The following is a 21,607-nucleotide window of genomic DNA, read 5'->3' as shown; positions in this document are numbered from 1 at the left end:
AGGGGGCTGACTAGCAGCTGACACAGGGGAAGGAGCAGTGGTGTGCACGGCCGGAGGTGAACGGGCTTGTTGCCACTGAGTGGGGTGCTTAGCATTCATATGCCTGCGCATACTGGTGGTAGTTAAGCTAGTAGTGGTGGAACCCCTGCTGAGCCTGGTTTGGCAAATGTTGCACACCACAGTCCGTCGGTCATCCGGTGTTTCCTTAAAGAACCTCCACACTTCTGAAGATCTAGCCCTCGCCGCAAGAGCCCTCACCACGGGAGCTTCACTAGTTGACAGTGGCGCTGATGCACCAGCTCTGGCCCTGCCTCTCCGTCTGGCCCCACCACTGCCTCTTCCAACCTGTTCAGGTCGAGGACTCTCCTCCGTCTCAGAAGCACTGTGTTCACCCGGCCTCTCAACCCAGCTTGGGTCTGTCACCTCATCATCCTCCGATCCCTCAGTCTGCTCCCCCCTCGGACTTCCTGCCCTGACAACAACTTCCCCACTGTCTGACAACCGTGTCTCCTCATCGTCGGACACCTCTTTACACACTTCCACTACGTCAAGAAGGTCATCATCACCCACAGACTGTGACTGGTGGAAAACCTGGGCATCGGAAAATTGCTCAGCAGCAACCGGACAAGTGGTTTGTGACTGTGGGAAGGGTCCAGAAAACAGTTCCTCAGAGTATGCCGGTTCAAATGCCAAATTTTCCTGGGAGGGGGCAGACTGGGGGGGAGGAGGCTGAGGTGCAGGAGCTGGAGGAGTGGCGATTTCGGTGACATGGGTGGACTGCGTGGAAGACTGACTGGTGGTGGACAAATTGCTCGAAGCATTGTCAGCAATCCACGACATCACCTGTTCGCACTGTTCTGGCCTCAACAGTGCTCTACCACGAGTCCCAGTAACTTCAGACATGAACCTAGGGAGTGTAGCTCTGCGGCGTTCCCCTGCTCCCTCATCAGCAGGTGGTGTCTCACCCCGCCCAGGACCACGGCCTCTGACCCCTGCAGTAGTTGGACGCCCACGTCCCCGCCCTCGTCCTCTACCCCTAGCCCTCGGGTTAAACATTTTTAAAATGAGAGTTATAACTTTATTTTTTTTTTTTTACTTTTTTTTTTTTTTTTTGTGTTTTTTTTTTTTTTTTGTGTTTTTTGTTTTTTTTTGAGTTTTTAAAACCAAACAATGCTATCCTATTGCTATGGCTATTTTCTAGCCAAGTATCAAAGCACACTACTATGCCAGATGAGATGACACTGAGTTATTGGCTAATAGAAATCCAACCCCTACTGAATTTTGCCACTTCGGCCTTTGCTATGGATATGTGCGCCACTAAGCGCAGAACACAGCGGTCGCAAGTCTCACTACAAATTGCTCAGAATTGGCAAGTACATGCACTGCAGAAACTACAGCCACCAGCAGATCAACCAGAAATCAAATATATAGAACGCTACTGTAGGCTTCAAGAAGCTGTTTGTATTCTCCTATGGCTATTTTCTAGCCAAGTATCAAAGGAAGCACAGTACTATGCCAGATGAGATGACACTGAGTTATTGCCTAATAGAAATCCAACCCCTACTGAATTTTGCCACTTTGGCCTTTGCTATGGATATGTGCGCCACTAAGCGCAGAACACAGCGGTCGCAAGTCTCACTACAAATTGCTCAGAATTGGCAAGTACATGCACTGCAGAAACTACAGCCACCAGCAGATCAACCAGAAATCAAATATATAGAACGCTACTGTAGGCTTCAAGAAGCTGTTTGTATTCTCCTATGGCTATTTTCTAGCCAAGTATCAAAGGAAGCACAGTACTATGCCAGATGAGATGACACTGAGTTATTGGCTAATAGAAATCCAACCCCTACTGAATTTTGCCACTTCGGCCTTTGCTATGGATATGTGCGCCACTAAGCGCAGAACACAGCGGTCGCAAGTCTCACTACAAATTGCTCAGAATTGGCAAGTACATGCACTGCAGAAACTACAGCCACCAGCAGATCAACCAGAAATCAAATATATAGAACGCTACTGTAGGCTTCAAGAAGCTGTTTGTATTCTCCTATGGCTATTTTCTAGCCAAGTATCAAAGGAAGCACAGTACTATGCCAGATGAGATGACACTGAGTTATTGCCTAATAGAAATCCAACCCCTACTGAATTTTGCCACTTCGGCCTTTGCTATGGATATGTGCGCCACTAAGCGCAGAACACAGCGGTCGCAAGTCTCACTACAAATTGCTCAGAATTGGCAAGTACATGCACTGCAGAAACTACAGCCACCAGCAGATCAACCAGAAATCAAATATATAGAACGCTACTGTAGGCTTCAAGAAGCTGTTTGTATTCTCCTATGGCTATTTTCTAGCCAAGTATCAAAGGAAGCACAGTACTATGCCAGATGAGATGACACTGAGTTATTGGCTAATAGAAATCCAACCCCTACTGAATTTTGCCACTTCGGCCTTTGCTATGGATATGTGCGCCACTAAGCGCAGAACACAGCGGTCGCAAGTCTCACTACAAATTGCTCAGAATTGGCAAGTACATGCACTGCAGAAACTACAGCCACCAGCAGATCAACCAGAAATCAAATATATAGAACGCTACTGTAGGCTTCAAGAAGCTGTTTGTATTCTCCTATGGCTATTTTCTAGCCAAGTATCAAAGGAAGCACAGTACTATGCCAGATGAGATGACACTGAGTTATTGCCTAATAGAAATCCAACCCCTACTGAATTTTGCCACTTCGGCCTTTGCTATGGATATGTGCGCCACTAAGCGCAGAACACAGCGGTCGCAAGTCTCACTACAAATTGCTCAGAATTGGCAAGTACATGCACTGCAGAAACTACAGCCACCAGCAGATCAACCAGAAATCAAATATATAGAACGCTACTGTAGGCTTCAAGAAGCTGTTTGTATTCTCCTATGGCTATTTTCTAGCCAAGTATCAAAGGAAGCACACTACTATGCCAGATGAGATGACACTGAGTTATTGCCTAATAGAAATCCAACCCCTACTGAATTTTCCCACTTCGGTCTTTGCTATGGATATGTGTGCCACTAAGAGCTAAACACAACGGTAGCAAGTCCCCCTGCTAATTCCTCACAAAATGGTAAAAGATGCAAATTAAAATAAAAAAAGTAGAACGTTATTGTAGCCCTAAGAAGGGCTGTTGGGTTCTTTGAGAATCACTCCTGCCTAACAGTAAGCTAATAGAACACCCTAACGCTTTCCCTGACCAGCAGCAGCTCTCTCCCTAGCGGCATCCAGAGACAGAATGATCCGAGCAGCGCGGCCAGCGGCTAGTCTATCCCAGGGTCACCTGATCTGGCCAGCCAACCACTGCTATCGACGTGTAAGGGTACCACGTCATGCTGGGTGGAGTGCAGAGTCTCCTGGCTTGTGATTGGCTCTGTTTCTGGCCGCCAAAAAGCAAAACGGCGGGAGCTGCCATTTTCTCGAGCGGGCGAAGTATTCGTCCGAGTAACGAGCAGTTTCGAGTACCCTAATGCTCGACCGAGCATCAAGCTCGGACGAGCATGTTCGCTCATCTCTAATAAGAACCTTTATTTAGATTTGGAGTAATCTTTTTTTATAAGAGTATATTGTCTACAGATTTGATTCCTAGAGAAGTGAACCTACACTTTGCAGCATGTGTATCTTAAATTCTTATGTTTACAAACAGAGTGCTTAAAACATATGGTTTGCCATACAGCTCTGTAACATTTGCAGACAGCTTTACATGTAAATGCATTGAATATGAGAACATCTATGGATTTAGTTGAATTAACAGCAGCTGTTTTAAAAGTTCAACTATATTTACTCAAAGTGATTTCATGCAGAGAAGTTTATGATACATGACAGAGACATTTGATGCATTTACAGACAGCATGATCCTAAATCAATGAAAGAAAAGGTAAAAAAAAACGTTTGGGTTAAAATTCATATTGGCTTTGCTGGTTGGTACTATGTACCATCTTAAGATTACCTAGTAATAGCACATATTGATAGAAACCTTCACTGTTCTTTCGGCCATATCTTGCCATTCCGTCTAAATCTGTTCCCCGGTAAACCTATAACTCAACTTACTGAGAGAGGTGAACAAGTGGGAAGAAACAGAATGTTTCAGTAGATGAAAATAGATACTTAGAATTGAATGAATGCCAATCATATTGAATCTTTTCCCAAAAATCTATATATTAATCTGCTTAATGATTTGTAAAGCTCTACAGAATTTGATTACGCTATATAGATAAAGATTATTATTATTATAACCCCTCTGCTCCATCAAATGTTGTTTGCAGATTACAATGGTGACATGGTGATGGGTTCCTTTTACCCCTTTAAGGACCTTGGACGAAAATGTACGTCTTGGTTGGCAGCTAATTTGCGCCCCTGGATTTACATTTTTGTCTTCAACTGCTTTCCCCGTTGACAACTATCAAGGGTGACAGCAGTGTGAGAGACGGCTATATGAGACTATGGGTCTTCTGCAGTAACAGCTGGGATGGTGATAGCCCCAATCCCAGCTGTTTAACCCTTTAGTGCCCAATGTCAAACATGTTTGACCTTGGCTTCTATAGGGCTTCTATGTATGCCCCCGCCATGATTGCCCTGGCATAGACTGACTACTTTGAACAAGCGATCAAAAATGATTGCTTGTTCAAGTCTTAGAAACGGACAGTGAAAAAATGTTTAAAAAAAGTTTTAAAAAATGTACAAAATGTATAAAAAGTAATAAAAGTCCCCTAAATGCCCCCAAAATGTCCAGAATCCTACATAGAATAAAAGGTGAAACCGCACAAACCGCACGTATAACATAATGCCACTTCCGTAACAACCCATACAATAAAATAAAATCATTACAAAACCTTTAGAGTGCATACTTTTAAATAAAATTATTAAAAAAGGCCACAAATTAGAATAGTTGCGCTTCCAACCAAACAAAAAGTGCAATAAGTGTGATCAAAAAGTCACATTTGCGCCACAATGATTCCAATAAAAAATCACTCAAGAAATAATACAGCTCAATCAACAAAAAAATAAAAATGTTACGCCCTAAAACAGCAATGCAAAAACAAGTGGTTTTCTCTCCAAATGCATTTCTTCAGTAAAATTATTCAAACATAAAAAAGCTATATAAATGGTTTATCGGCGTAATCATACCGACTCACAGAACATAAATAACCCCTTAAAGATGTTTAACCCCTTAAGGATGCAGCCATTTTGTAGCTTAAGGCTCAGCCCCATTTTTGTATTTTGACTTGCTTCGCTTTGGTTATAACTTTTGAACACTGTTACTTACCAAAGCGATAATGAGATTGTTTTTTTGTTTTTTCCTCACATGTTGTACTTCATTTTAGTGGTAAATGTTGGCTGATAGGTTTTGCGTTTATTTACAAAAAAAATGTTGTACTTTGCAACAGTATCATTCTGGAGTACATATGTTTTTTGATCACTTTTTATTGCATTTTTTGTAGGATTAAATAGGTAAAAATCATAATTTTTGGCGGGTTTTTAACAGTTTTTTTTATAGCGGCGTTCATCATGCGGGTTCAATAATTATGTACTTTTATTCTACTGTAGTTACAGATGCAGTGATGGTATATATGTGGGGGATCGTGTTATGATTTAGACTTCCTTTTGCATTATACACTCACCGGCCACTTTATTAGGTACACCATGCTAGTAATGGGTTGGACCCCCTTTTGCCTTCAGAACTGCCTCAATTTTTGTGGCATAGATTCAACAAGGAGCTGGAAGCATTCCTCAGAGATTTTGGTCCATATTGACATGATGGCATCACACAGTTGCCGCAGATTTGTCGGCTGCACATCCATGATGCGAATCTCCCGTTCCACCACATCCCAAAGATGCTCTATTGGATTGAGATCTGGTGACTGTGGAGGCTATTTGAGTACAGTGAACTCATTGTCATGTTCAAGAAACCAGTCTGAGATGATTCCAGCTTTATGACATGGCACATTATCCTGCTGAAAGTAGCCATCAGATGTTGGGTACATTGTGGTCATAAAGGGATGGACATGGTCAGCAACAATACTCAGGTAGGCTGTGGTGTTGCAATGATGCTCAATTGGTACCAAGGAGCCCAAAGAGTGCCAAGAAAATATTCCCCACACCATGACACCACCACCACCAGCCTGAACCGTTGATACAAGGCAGGATGGATCCAAGCTTTCATGATGTTGACGCCAAATTCTGACCCTACCATCCGAATGTCGCAGCAGAAATCGAGACTCATCAGACCAGGCAATGTTTTTCCAATATTCTGTCCAATTTCAATGAGCTTGTGCAAATTGTAGCCTCAGTTTCCTGTTCTTAGCTGAAAGGAGTGGCACCCGGTGTGGTCTTCTGCTGCTGTAGCCCATCTGCCTCAAAGTTCGACGTACTGTGCGTTCAGAGATGCTCTTCTGCCTACCTTGGTTGTAACGGGTGGCGATTTGAGTCACTGTTGCCTTTCTATCAGCTCGAACCAGTCTGCCCATTCTCCTCTGACCTCTGGCATCAACAAGGCATTTCCGCCCACAGAACTGCCGCCCACTGGATGTTTTTTCTTTTTCGGACCATTCTCTGTAAACCCTAGAGATGGTTGTGCGTGAAAATCCCAGTAGATCAGCAGTTTCTGAAATACTCAGACCAGCCCTTCTGGCACCAACAACCATGCCACGTTCAAAGGCACTCAAATCACCTTTCTTCCCCATACTGATGCTCGGTTTGAACTGCAGGAGATTGTCTTGACCATGCCTACATGCCTAAATGCACTGAGTTGCCGCCATGTGATTGGCTGATTAGAAATTAAGTGGGTCATTTACTAAGGGCCCGATTCGCGTTTTCCCGACGTGTTACCCGAATATTTCCGATTTGCGCCGATTGTACCTGAATTGCCCCGGGTTTTTGGCGCACGCGATCGGAATTTGGCGCATCGGCGCCGGTATGCACGCGACGGAAAACGGGGGGGGGGGGGCGGCCGAACGAAAACCCGATGTATTCGGAAAAACCGCCGCATTTAAAAAAAAAAATGTGTCGCGAAAATTTCACTCACCTTCATCCTGGATAGGCCGGTGTATTTCGAGGCATTCCAGCGGACTTCAGCGCAGTAGCGCCACCTGGTGGACGTCGGAGGAACTGCTTTGATGAATCCCGGCCGGACCCGAATCCAGTGCAGAGAACGCGCCGCTGGATCGCGAACGGACCGGGTAAGTAAATCTGCCCCTAAGTGTTAACGAGCAGTTGGACAGGTGTACCTAATAAAGTGGCCGGTGAGTGTATGTCTCCTTATATGTATTGCAGAGTTTTGGCTGTGTCAGCCTATACACATGCATAGGCTGACACTGTGCCTTTAAGATAACGTCATAGACACCATCTTAATGGCACTGCCTGCCGGCAGCCCTGGGGTCCTGAGACGGCCCGCGCGGGGGAGGGGAGGCAATCATGGGGGGAAAAGGCGGGGAAAGATGCTGTGTGCTGACAATGTGCTTAAATTGTCAGGGTACAGTTTTATCTAACCTTTAATTTAGCTTCTGAACATTCTACTAGTATCTGATATATAGAAAAAGAGAGATGAGATAGATGAGAGATGATGAGATCCATGAGATGGTTATAAAACACAATGGCGCTCTTAGCTCTGCTACATGCCTCCCTTCCGGATAAAGAACTTATCTGTCTGTAGCTTGTAGAGAAAGTCTCTGCATGCTGCTTGCTGGCAGGAAGTGCCTTTGTCTGAGCTGGTCTTTCATAGGGAAGTGCAGGAGGCAAAGAGCACTCTAGTGTGCAGACAAGAGAAGTTACTCATGAGAAGAATCCGACCATAGTCAGAAGATTTACAGTCGTATCCGGGAAAACCAAAATTGTATTCACCAGGACTGATAGAGACAGGTTAGAATGATATCTCTGAAATGCTGTATTTTAATAACAGGGAATTAGAGAATGTGTTATTTTGCTATCCTAAGTATATTTAGGAATCTTGTCTTCATGAGAAGGCCCCTTTAAGGTGAAAATGAGCTTGGTCCTTAAGGGGTTAAGCCCATGAACATTCTGTAAAAACAACCCTACTCAGATGCATAAAATTGAATGTCAGCTTCATAAATTCTTGCTAAATTTGCTATGTGGGAACATATCCATTAATTCCTGCTGATTCCATGAACTGGAAGTTGTGTACCAATCACGGACATTGTCTTTATTCTATGGATGTAGAGTATGCGGAGAGGATGCGGGTAAACAATTGATGGACTTTAAATCTTTAAATACTTCTTATTTGTGCATTTAGTAATCTTATTAGCTTGAAGTATCACTGTTGTAAAAGGCCTTTTCCTGTATTACTTTCAGATCAATCGACCTCCAGCTAAAATTAAATTGCTGACATGTCAAGTGAGGCCAAATGTAGAGGACAAAAGAAGCTTCTTCTTAATCACACGTGAGTTATGGAACATGGAATTATTCATCTAAGCATATATGAACCTGTAAACGACATTAAGCATTAACATTTATAGATTTGGTAGAAAGGTCACAGGAAAAAAGAGAACATATTTTATCTATATTACAGAGATGGTTTTCATTAATGCAATTAGGTGATTTTCATTTCTGTTGAGATTTAGTTGTGCTGTTTATGTTACCATTCTGATCACAATAGGCCAGCAAGTGCCATATTGATCAATAAAGAATGAAGGATTTAAGAGGTTAATGGCCCAGATTTATCAATAGTAATGCAAACTGCACTAATGCGCAGAGTGCACCAGATTATTGAATACTCGCTTAAGGTCTTCAATAATCTGGCACACGCCAGTCGTACTTAAACGGAGTGCTTATGGGTTTTTTTGTGCAATTAGTTTAATGGACGCGCGCCACAATTCTGTTGAGTCGCAATAATAAATATGGTGTACGGTCAGACTCTGCATCGGAACACCCCTTTGTGTACCCCTTTGTGAACACCCTAAGTTTTCGGCACGGCAGACACAATGCAGTCACACCTGAAAACTGGTGCAGACGTTTCATAAATACAAGTGCAAGCAGTTTGCAAGTTGTATCCAGTGCAAAGTCAAACCTATCACCAGGTCATTTATTGTGAACCTAACACACAGACATGCAGATCTCTGGCTGGATCTCATCTTCTTTATTTATTCAAAAGTTAATAAAGTCATTAGGAATCAGGGGAGAAAGATGTGTATAAGGTTGCCTTGTTTGGAGTGTATTTTGACCATGAAGCTCCAAATCTGTTTTTTAGCTTGTAACAAGCACTGCCCTGTCTAGGAGACTTTGTGGTAACATTTTCATGCATGGTAATTGATCTAATAGTGTGCATTACTACATAATTTCCACATCTTTTCTTCCAGATAACAGAACATACCATTTTCAGGCAGAGGATGAAGCTGAGGCATTTGTGTAAGCAGATACTTATCTGTGTATATGTTTCCTTTTTGTAAGTGGATTGTCGAAGATGCTTTGTCATGAACTTAGGTTCAGGAAGGGAGCCTGCATGGTCACACTGGACCGTTCTCTGACAGCTATCCACCCTCCAAAACCGAAGCTATTTCAGCTGCTCAAATAGACAATGCCCAAATACAATATTACACTCACTAATTACCGTATATACTCAAGTATAACCCAGGTTTTTTCAGCAGAAAAAATTGTGCTGAAGAACATACTTGAGTCAAGAAAAAAAAAATAAAGTAAAAACTCACCTTTGAGACACCCCCAGGAGGTCTTTTCTTCTTCCGTTGGCCGTAACCGTTTTTATATTTTGATAGATCGGGCATTTTTGGACGCGGCGATACCTAATGTGTCTGATTTTTACTGTTTATTATGTTTTATATCAGTTCTAGGGAAAGGGGTGTGATTTAAATTTTTAATATTTTATAATTTTTTTTTATTTTTTAATCTTTTTTTTTTCTTTTTTTTCCCCTATTTCTTAGACCATCTAGGGTACATTAACCCTAGATGGTCAGATCGCTCCTACCATATACTGCAATACTACTGTTTTGCAGTATATGGCATTTTTGCAGCTCATTCATTACAATGAGCCACTGGCTCATTGTAACGAATCTGCAAAAGCCAGGTAGCCTTGGGTCAAACGAAGACCCGAGGCTACCATGGCAACCGATCGCCGCCCCCCGATGACGTTCGGGGGAGCAACGATCGTAATAAAGATGGTGGCGCCCACGCGCCGCCGTCCTTTAAATGCCGCCGGCGACTTTGCCGGCGGCAATGAAGGGGTTAAGGCAAGCACCGACCGCGGTTATTAGCGGTGGGGGTTTGCTGCAATATGCAACAAACCCCACCCTTGTATTAAGAGGACTCAGTCCGTGAGCCCTCTTCATACATTCCCTGTACCTCTGCACCGTAGAGCTACGGCGCAGAGCGTTAAGGGGTTAAACACATTAAGGCTCTTATAAAAGTGAAGTTTTGATGTACAAAATATACAAAAGGGTATCATAAAATAAACAGACATGCAATGCTAAAATAAACTGTTCCATAAAATAAAAGGGATAAAAACAACTGAATACATTATGTGATGTTATAAGTCTGGTGCCTAGGGAAGCAGATAAAAACAATCAATCTGCGTCCATCTTTTCCCTCATAATGTCCCGCACACATGCATACTAAAGATGACGATAACATTAGCAATGATTTGGGAATGATTTAATTGCTACCTGTTGCTTTTGATACAGTAACAGCAGAGACCTGGATGGAGGTATGTGGCTGAAATATGAATCATTCCACAAATTTATTTCATACAGGGAATTAGCTCTTATTTACCTCTGTAATGGATGTTACTAGAATCAACACTCCCCCCCCCCCTTTGACCATTAGGTTTTATGATAGGATATGGTTCTAGTGGATACTGGTTTTATGGCCCAAGCATCCAGGTGTGGTTTAGGCACAAGTAGAGGAATTTCAAGGGAGGGATGTTTACAGAGGTTTCCCACTATTATGAGGAATGACATTGGGTAGATTATGCCATCTTAATTTGATTCTTGGTGGGCTGCTGGGATGGACAGAACCCCTTCTGTTCCTCAGACTATAAGGTTTTCTCAGAATTATCCCCTGCATAATGCCAATATTCAGAGAACTGTGGCACAGCACCATTAACCTGCACAGAGCTGTGGTTCCTGTAGAACTTTTGGCCATATGCTTGGCGGCTGTATAAAAAAACCTCACTCGCTTTGTTTATAAAATCATTACAAATGGGCATACCCCCACCTGCCATAATATTATGTAGGAAAACCACCTTTATTATCATTTAAAGAGCACCATATGCAAACAAAAATGTTCATATATATTCAACTTCTTTTGACATTTTAGAGGGACCTTGGGCAATTAGTTTTACCCCTTTGTGACCAAGGGTCATTGGTGCCTAAGGCCCCTTCCACACATTGCACGTCAGGGTGCAATGATTGAAAAACTGACGTTTTTGGCTGCGTTTTTGTTCCATTTTTCCTTGGAGTCATTAGCGTTTTTGCGTTTTTCACTCGCGTGTTGTTCGCGGTTTTTTTTGCGTTTTCGGTGCGTTCTTCACGCACGTTTTTTAAGTAAATGGGAGACTCCAGCATTTTTCAAAGGGACCATGGTTCAGGAATAAAATGTTTTATTTAATTGAAAAAGAATGTCTTCTGATAAGTTAGCAGATGTATGGAAACATCTGCAATGTCTTCTTTACACACATATATATTGTTCATCACATGCTATTTTGTTGGCACCGTTCCGCGCGTATCTCCCGACAAGTAAGCAGATGTGCCGAACATCTGTAATCTATTCTACACTGTGTTCTTCACTGTGTTTTTCACTTAAATAATCCTGTGTTCACTGTTTTTATTCTATTCTTCACTGTTCTTCACTGTGTTTTTTTAAATTAAATGCTCGATCTCGAGCAGGGGAATTATTCATGTCACCTAGCAACCCATCCGTTTAAAACGCATTGCACTTGCATTGCTTGCGAGGGCAATACGTTTTTGATGCGTCTCCATAGACTTGAATGGGGCGCGTGAAACGCGCGTGAAACACAAAAGTAGAGCATGTTGCGATTTTGACGCGCGTCAAAACAAACGCAAGCACGCGCGTGAAAAAAAAAGCAAATGAGAAAAGGCCCATTGGAAACAATGGGACAGAGTGCAATGCAAGTTCTGCGCGTCAAAAGCACGCGCAGAACTTGCGTGTGAAAAACGCTAGTGTGGAAGGGGCCTAAATGTCCAGGTGAATTTTTGCAGTTCTGTTCTCTTTAATCTCTTCCCAACAAAGTTCTTTTTTGCTTTGGCAGCATATTCTTGTGGGCTCTGTTTTTATGACCTTCACAGTGCTCTTCAAACCATACCTTCCCTTTATTATTTGGGTCGGAGCGATTGGTGGGATACCAAATTTATATAGGTTTTGTTAGGTTTTAAAAAAGGAAAACCTTATAGACGAAAAATTATATTTTTTTTAATTTGCCATATTCTGAGCTTTTTTTATGCTTTCCTGTACGGAGCTGTGTAGACTGCCATTTGTTGCAGAACGTGAAAACATTTACATTGATGTCTGTACGACCTTTTGATCACTTTTTATTTGAATTTCCAAAATGACAAAAAAGTGGCGTTTCAGACATTTAGCTGCTATTTTCCATTATAGGGTTCACTGCTGGGGATAACTGTTTAATATATTAATAGATTGGGATGCGTTGATACCTAACATGTTTATGATATTTATTGTATACTTAATTTTAAATCTGTACAAAGGAAAGGGTTGATTTGAACTTTTTTCCCCCTTAGAGTAATTTAATCATTGGGCATCTGATTGAACCTGCTCTATGCTGCCATAACAAATAACCATCATAAGTAGAAATTCTGTAAATGTTAGTTAGCAAGTAATATTGGTGGTATGATTGTCAGTCTGAAAAGCAGAACATTTTGAATTATGAAAATAGATAATTTTTCCGAATTTTCACCAAATTTCCATTGTCTTAAATAAAAAAAAAATCACCCAAATTTTTCAACTAACATGAAGCACAATAGCTCAAGTGAAATCACTTGGATATGCTAAAATGTTCAAAGTTATAACCACATAAAGTGACAGAGGGTTGTGTCAGGAAGACTGCATTCACATGTGGTGTTTAAATTGCGTTTTGAAATGCAACAGCTGAGGAGAGGAGATTAGCCTACTTACATTACTGTAAACATTTGTGTTTTGTTAACATCAAATGTTAACAGCAATGTAATGAGGCAAATCTCAAAATGCAATGTAAACACCACATGTAAAGGGTTAAGGGTTAAGAAGCTGTAAGATTATATAAACATAAATATGTTATAAATATGTTCAGTGTCAATCGATCACCATTTTCCAGGTTCAGAGACAGGTCCAGAGGGTACATGCAGTTTTCAAAGTGTCTTTTGCAGCTCCTCCTGGATTGTGTCTTTAGCTGACATGCTGGAGTGGGCTTCACCCCAGACATGCAATTTGTATGGCCAATTGATATTTTGACTTATTAAATTCAGAAAATTTTACATTTTAAAATCCCCTTTTTACTTTTTGAGATTTAGTTTTATGTTATTTTCATTATTTTCTAGGCTGTTATGTTGCCTAAGCTCTAACAGCATTTAATTATATACTTTACCGCAGCCTCATGACTATAGGAGACAAGGTTCTGGAACCAATTTATTTAGGTCTATGGAGAGTTTTCTAGGATTTTTTTGTGAAAATAAGAGGTGTGAATAAGCTGTCACATCTTCTATCATCAGTATTACAGGCAATTATGTTTTTTTCTTTATAGATGTTATTTTGTATTGTAACTATGATTTACATGAGGTGATTGCTGTATAGAAAACCCTTATAGAATTAGCATCTATCAGGCCTATTGGCCCAAATAAAAATTAGCAGAATATCGGCTGTTTTATTACATATTAATAGTAACATGAAAACATGTTAAAATTGACCAAAAAGTTTTTAAAACATGTCTAAAACCTTGGTTGAAAATATCTAACTAGTTATTTCCTCTGCAGACAGACACCTTTTAAATGGTTCTATTTTCATTGTATGGATGTCTAATTTTGTCAGAAACTCTTTTACGATGCTTGTTTTATAATGTACATATGTTATATATACACTCACCGGCCACTTTATTAGGTACACCTGTCCAACTGCTCGTTAACACTTAATTTCTAATCAGCCAATCACATGGCGGCAACTCAGTGCATTTAGGCATGTAGACATGGTCAAGACAATCTCCTGCAGTTCAAACCGAGCATCAGTATGGGGAAGAAAGGTGATTTGAGTGCCTTTGAACGTGGCATGGTTGTTGGTGCCAGAAGGGCTGGTCTGAGTATTTCAGAAACTGCTGATCTACTGGGATTTTCACGCACAACCATCTCTAGGGTTTACAGAGAATGGTCCGGAAAAGAAAAAACATCCAGTGAGCGGCAGTTCTGTGGGCGGAAATGCCTTGTTGATGCCAGAGGTCAGAGGAGAATGGGCAGACTGGTTCGAGCTGATAGAAAGGCAACAGTGACTCAAATCGCCACCCGTTACAACCAAGGTAGGCAGAAGAGCATCTCTGAACGCACAGTACGTTGAATTTTGAGGCAGATGGGCTACAGCAGCAAAAGACCACACCGGGTGCCACTCCTTTCAGCTAAGAACAGGAAACTGAGGCTACAATTTGCACAAGCTCATCGAAATTAGACAGTAGAAGATTGGAAAAACGTTGCCTGGTCTGATGAGTCTCGATTTCTGCTGCGACATTCGGATGGTAGGGTCAGAATTTGGCGTCAACAACATGAAAGCATGGATCCATCCTGCCTTGTATCAACGATTCAGGCTGGTGGTGGTGGTGTCATGGTGTGGGGGAATGTTTTCTTGGCACACTTTGGGCCCCTTGGTACCAATTGAGCATCATTGCAACACCACAGCCTACCTGAGTATTGTTGCTGACCATGTCCATCCCTTTATGACCACAATGTACCCAACATCTGATGGCTACTTTCAGCAGGATAATGCGCCATGTCATAAAGCTGGAATCATCTCAGACTGGTTTCTTGAACATGACAATGAGTTCACTGGACTCAAATGGCCTCCACAGTCACCAGATCTCAATCCAATAGAGCATCTTTGGGATGTGGTGGAACGGGAGATTCGCATCATGGATGTGCAGCCGACAAATCTGCGGCAACTGTGTGATGCCATCATGTCAATATGGACCAAAATCTCTGAGGAATGCTTCCAGCACCTTGTTGAATCTATGCCACGAAGAATTGAGGCAGTTCTGAAGGCAAAAGGGGGTCCAACCCGTTACTAGCATGGTGTACCTAATAAAGTGGCCGGTGAGTGTATAATGTATGCATATGTTGATGTGGCTTTGATGTGTTGACTTATATTCAATGTCATGATCTAATAATGGGAATTGAGTTAAACAGAAAGTTGCACACAGAAGGACATTGTCGGCATATTGTAATTAACAAATGTTGCACCTTCTAATTTAATAAGGGTTGATCATGGTACTATACCTACTGCAACACAGATTTTTAGGCCTCATTTTCATTTTTTCATCTAGATGGATATCAGTGCTTCAGAACAGTAAAGATGAGTCCTTAAATGCAGCCTTTAGTGGAAATATGGGGTCAAATGACAACTCGAACCAACTGGCAAAGCAGATCATTAATGAGATTAGGTCCTTACCTGGGAACCAAGTGTGCTGTGACTGTGGAGCTCCCGGTAATCTCCCTTCTGATCTCTCTCATTTTATGGTGTAAATATTTTTATTTATGTATATTGCATACTATTATGTATACTTTATTCTGACTTTTTGTTTTGTTCTTCCGTTTAAAGATCCATCCTGGGTATCCACAAACTTAGGAATTGTCATCTGCATTGAGTGTTCTGGGATTCACCGTGATTTAGGAGTGCGCTACTCACGAGTCCAGTCTTTGACTCTTGACTTACTGAGCACTTCAGAACTGTTGGTAAGAATCACATTGAATTTGAAAATATCTGTTTTTAAGAGATGTACCTTGAGGGGGTTGTCCACTTTCAAACAATTAGCTCAGGAATGAAATATATTCTCAAAGGGAGTAAATGCATACTAGCTAAAGCACAGCCATGAGATAAACTTTAAGTTTTATTGCCAACAAAGTTTAATAAGGTGATGAAACTAGAAAGTTATTGCGTGGCCCTAAAAATCACTAGAAACCAAATGCGGCTTCCTCCCCTGAGGCGATACTCCTGTACACCACGGTTCGTATGATAGTGAATTTTTTTTGTTTAGCAGATGTTTATCATCCTCAATTATGTAGGTCTCCGTGTTTGTGCTTATTTTTTTCCCCCAATGTTCTTGCTATTTGATTGTCATAATAGTTTTCCTCACATGGAGAAGATCATATGTTATGGATATCATGTTCTATGCTAATCTGCTTAGCTGTGGATATTATATTTGAGGAATTTTGTAGTGTTGCATTTAGGAGCTCCGTGTACAGATGTACTGGTCATTATGAGGTGCCAGAAGCCTGTTGTGATTTTTGTATAGCGGTGCAGTTGGTCTGCATCACTTTTTAATTGTTTCTATATCTGTCCATGTGATGTTTCTTTTCTTTGTGTGTATATATTTTTCATTAATAAAAATTAGATTCGGTTTTTGCTACATGACACGTGTTTTTTACTCATTTTCCATGATTTTTTCATGTGTGTAGCGTTATCGCAATTATTTGATCGGACAGGGTTCCATTTTCTGTAGCTGTAAATAATTAAAAATGGTCGGATGAAGTGGGCAGAGGCAAAAATGATACTATTCACCCTAGATCACCTTGGGGTAGGTCCCTATCCCCCTGTGATGTGAATAAACTCCCGCCCTTAAAAGGGTGGTCCCGTTACATCTCACCCTAACGGACTGCCCTAGTAGTCCCTTAGTTATTATGCATGCTCTGATGCGTTTCGTCATGCAGTAGACCAGGGGTCCCAAAACTACGGCTTGTGGACCGTTTCTAATTAATGGTGCAGGGACAGCATAGGAAATAATTAATTATGAGGAGCAGCATATGAAATAATTAATTATGAGGGGCAGCATAGAAAATAGTTAATGGTGGGGGAAAGTATAGGAAATAATTAATGGTGGAGGGGCAGCATATTAAATAATTAAAAGTGGGGGGCATAGGAAATAATTAATTATGAGGGGCAGTCTAGTAATTAACCCTTTCTCGACATTTGACGTAATAGTACTGCATCGCGGGAAGTGTGTTGCCGCAATTTGCAGTACTATTATGTAAATCTTCTGGCGCCAGCTTCTGAACAGAGCTGGCACCAGAAGCTGCGGGTGTCGGCTATATATATTAGCCTACACCCGCCTCTAACACCCGCGATCGGAGATTTCTCCAATCGTGGATGTTAACCCCTAACATGCTGCGGTCGCGTTCACTGAGTCGTGTTAGGGACATTTGACAAGAATCTGACCCCACCGTGGCGCTTACCGGGGGGTCCGCTGCTCCGATCACAGCCCCAGGACTGCCAGTGCCCGGGGCTGCGCGATCCTCTTCCGGGTGCCGGGTCCCTGCCTTCTATATTACACTGTGTAAAGTGAAGAATAGCTTGAACAAGCGATCAGTGGATCGCTTGTTCAAGCTAACCTGTAAAAGGGAATAAAAACTGTTAAAAACATTAAATAAAAATAAAAATTTTTAAATAAAAAGAATTAAAGTTAAAGTCCCCTAAACACAAACATTCCCTATACACATGTAATAAAGTAAAAAACCCACAAAATCGCCAAAAACCCCCCACATATTTGGTATCGCCGCAACTGTAACAATCTGTACAATAAGTCAGAGACATTATTCGGCCCGCTCGGTAAACGCCGTAATAACAAAACACGAAAAACTCACCAAAAATGAAAATTTTTCATGAAATCCATTCACAAAAATGTTCTAAAAAGTGATCAAAAATAGTTACCACTTGAAAGGACAACTCCTCACGTAAAAAATAAGCCCTACACAAGCTCTGTCAACCAAAAAATATTGAAGTTATGTCTCCAAAAAGATGGCGATGCAAAAACAAATGAGATTTCCTCTATATTAGTTTTTTTTCCAGTAAAATTGTAAAAATAAATGAAAAACTATATAAATGAGGTATCACCGTAATCGTAGTAATCTGTAGAATAAAGATAATATAATATTTTTAGTGTACGGTGTATGACCCCCAAAAATTACAAAAAGAAAGGAAACCAAAATTGACAATTTTCTTTTCACCCATACATTCAAGAGTTAATAAAATCTCATCAATAAGCTAATGACCCACAAAAATGAAATTTTGTAAAGTGCATCTCAAAAAATAAGCCCTTATATGTCCAAATTGCCAAAAAAATAAAGATTGTATAGCCAATAGAAAGTGACAATGCATAATCTGCTCTGAATAGCGCAGCTTCCCTTCGATGCCCTGGCGTGTGCTCATACAGCAGGTTACCACCACATATGGGGTATTGTTATACGCGGGAGGGATTGCTTATCAAATTTTGTTCAGCGTTTTGGTATTTTATCCACTGAAAATTTGTAGATTTTTTGAAAAACACATTAATTTAAAAATATTTTACTTTCAAAATTGTATCCAATTTTGTTTTAACCCCTGTAAAACAATTAAAGGGTTAACAAACTTCATAAGAGTTGTTTTACGTACATTGAGGGGTGTAGTTTCTATAATGGGGTAATTTATGGGGTTTTACTTTTATTTAGGCCTCTCAAAGGGACTTGAAACCTGAGTAGGTCCCTCAATAGCAGGATTTTGTGTTTTGTATGAAAATGTGAAAAATCGCACCTAACGTTCAAAAGCCCATAACATCCTACAAAAATTAGAAAATGCATAAAGTAAACATTCGGTGAATGTTAGTTATTACGTTTTTTTGCGGTTATGACTATGTATGGAAAAAGTAGAACATTTTGAAGTTCGAAAATCGAGAATTTTTCCAAATTTTCACCAAATATCTGATTTTCTCATAAATAAATGCAAAACATACCACCAAAATTTTTCAACTAACCTAAAGTACAATGTGTCACGAGAAAACAATTTCAAAATCACTTGGATATGTTAAAGCGTTCCGAAGTTATAACCATTTATAGTGACACAGGGCAGATTTGAAAAAATGGGCCGTGTCAGGAAGGTGAAATGTGGCTTCGGCGTTAAGGGGTTAATGGGGTCGGGGGGCAGCATATTCAATAATTAACGGAGAGGGGGCCCAGTATATTTAATAATTAAATAACAATAAATAAAATATTTCAAAAGGGTGCAGTATAGTAAATAATTAATTGAGGGGAGGCCCAGTGTATTATGGATGTAGACATGTACCGCTATTTATGTTTAAATTATAGTCCGGCCTGAGAGGGACAGTAAACAGCCCCCTATGTAAAAAGTTTGGGGACCTCTGCATTAGACAGACTTTTCAGAGGGCTGCAATGCAAAAACAAAACAGAAGGAACACTATGTATAAATAAAAAGCATTGGCAAACTTCAACCCTATAGTGAAAAATCTCTACATTCACCAATTGGAAAGACTCCTCCGCCAATATATTCTGCTGGGGAGCCGTTAGCTCAAGTGTGAGCTGCATGGCATACATGAGTGCTCAGTGGAGCGGAATTCATGGCAAAAGACGCCAGAGCATGCACACTAAATGCTGACCCAGAGTTGGCCACGATTGGTCACTCCTCCCATGACCAATCATGTGATACCCCGAGACACTTCCTAGACAAGGAAGTAGTGTGTCTGGAGTACGATGACAACAGCAGATGGGGAGGTGACAAATATGGAGTTTAGTTACCTTAGAAACCACAGCGTTCCTGATCGCTGTCTGCAGGGCATTCAGAAAAGACAGTAAACTTTTTGGGGCTGCAGTAAATATATGTAAAATAACACAGAAGAGATGTCTGAAATATGTCTCAGACCCCATCATTTGGTATAAAATTAATTGAAATGAGGCATTATCTCAGAATACCAGAGTAGCCAGAGTGATATTGTTATCAATAAAAGAATATACAGAGATTGCCAGAATCTGTTTTTATGTATACAGGGAGCCGCTTACTAAAGTAACTCCATAGGCCAGCGGTGACTGCCGCGCGACATTCGGCAGTCATTGACCCTAATAGGTCCGCTTTAATGTTATGTCCTTTTATGTTTTCATATTTAATATTCTGAATGTCATTATGTCCTAATATTAATCTTTTTTTCAGATTGCAGTTTCAATTGGAAATACCAAATTTAATGACATTTTTGAAGAAGTTCTCCCAGCACCGAGTCCTAAACCCAAACCCAGCAGTGATATGTGAGTACCAGTAATCCTTTCAAGATCAGTCTGTTTATGTCAGAATTCTGTCAGTATTTATGCCAAAATTTTGACTAAAAAACCGTGCACTAGAAAAGGTTTCATAAAGTTTGTAGACACTTAAGTGACTGATGTGCCTAAAAGGGCGTGTCCTCTGTAAAGGGGCATAAGCTCAATATAAGGGAGCTTGGACACAGAAAATGAAAATTTTTGGGGGGGAGTTTTAGCACTGTTTTTGGGGCCGCTCACCGTAGCTTTTTATGCTTGCCCAATTTTACTGAACAAAAACAATACTGTAGAAATCAAATTTAGTATCTCCAACTTCTGTAATTTTCTTTTGATTTTCTTTGAGTTGGATGAGGTCTTATTTTTGTGAAAAGTGTTTCTCTTTCAGTGGCATCATTAGGGGGCATGTAGTTTTTTAAATCCCTTTTTAGAATTTTTTTTGTGAAGGTATTGATGAAAAATATATCACAGGTTTTTTGTAGATGCGGCAATACCAAATATGTAGGATTTATTGTGTTTTTCATACTTTTTTTTAAGTATAAGATGTTGTAAAGGATAAAATAATTGCAATTACTGGCGTTTTGCAAGAAATTGCGATTATTTCAGGACTTAGATGGAAAAAGTCCTGATAAATCTCACCCAGTGGGACACATTTACTAAGAATGGTGCAAACTGCACTGCGTGGCTTGCCTGTGTATAATGCAGGGTGCGCCAGATTCATGATTTCTGGCACTTCCTGAACTGGCCGACAGAGTGCACCACTTTTTTTCTGGTCTAACCCGACGGAGCACCAGAACACCACCTAATTTGTGTTGCATGGTGCCTAGTAGATCTGTTGTGTGCGACACATTTGTGGTGCAAACACTTCTTAAATACCTTTGCAAGCAGTTTGCGTTAGAATGAATGTGCAAAGTCCGACAGAAAACTGGTGCAAAGCCCTTAGTAAATGTTCCCCAGTGTGTCTTTTCTTCAGAAAACTGTCCAAGCTCTTTGCCAGATCGTTAATGATACATTTTTAGTAAGCAAAAGTTAGGACTTCTGTAGTTATCTCTGTGTCGTAATAGGGCTTCCAGGAAAGATTACATCACTACAAAATATGTTGAACGGAGATTTGTGGACAGAGAAAGAAGCAGAATTGTTCATGGAATTAGAGAAGCAATTCAACAGCATGACTTGATGGCCTTACTGCATTGCATAGCGATCGGGGCAGACCTGGGTAAACCTCTTGATCCCATGGACAACCAGGTACTTAATGACACCTATTAGAATACTAAAACTGAATGCAGGGATCTGTCTCTAACAACCATTTCTAACTGTATTGGTGTCCTTATTTTCAAAG

General features: G+C 40.8%; 1 protein-coding gene across 4 annotated transcripts in view; it reads left to right on the top strand.

Annotated features, from left to right (window-relative positions):
• Positions 1 to 21,607, top strand: part of LOC140118723 (arf-GAP with SH3 domain, ANK repeat and PH domain-containing protein 3-like) — a 92,965-nt gene that overhangs the window by 27,529 nt on the left and 43,829 nt on the right. For all 4 annotated transcript variants that reach the window (XM_072136976.1, XM_072136977.1, XM_072136973.1 and 1 more), the window contains exons 12-17: positions 8,339 to 8,426; positions 9,343 to 9,391; positions 15,525 to 15,685; positions 15,800 to 15,933; positions 20,171 to 20,262; positions 21,333 to 21,513. In XM_072136976.1, the coding sequence (XP_071993077.1) occupies positions 8,339 to 8,426; positions 9,343 to 9,391; positions 15,525 to 15,685; positions 15,800 to 15,933; positions 20,171 to 20,262; positions 21,333 to 21,513 (705 nt within the window). The remainder of the gene's footprint in view (positions 1 to 8,338; positions 8,427 to 9,342; positions 9,392 to 15,524; positions 15,686 to 15,799; positions 15,934 to 20,170; positions 20,263 to 21,332; positions 21,514 to 21,607) is intronic.

Source organism: Engystomops pustulosus, chromosome 2 (assembly GCF_040894005.1).
Source record: "Engystomops pustulosus chromosome 2, aEngPut4.maternal, whole genome shotgun sequence".
In the NCBI taxonomy this organism is placed as follows: Eukaryota; Metazoa; Chordata; class Amphibia; order Anura; family Leptodactylidae; genus Engystomops; species Engystomops pustulosus.
The sequence above is the reverse complement of the archived record's forward strand: the minus strand, read 5'-3'. Positions and strand labels throughout refer to the sequence as shown.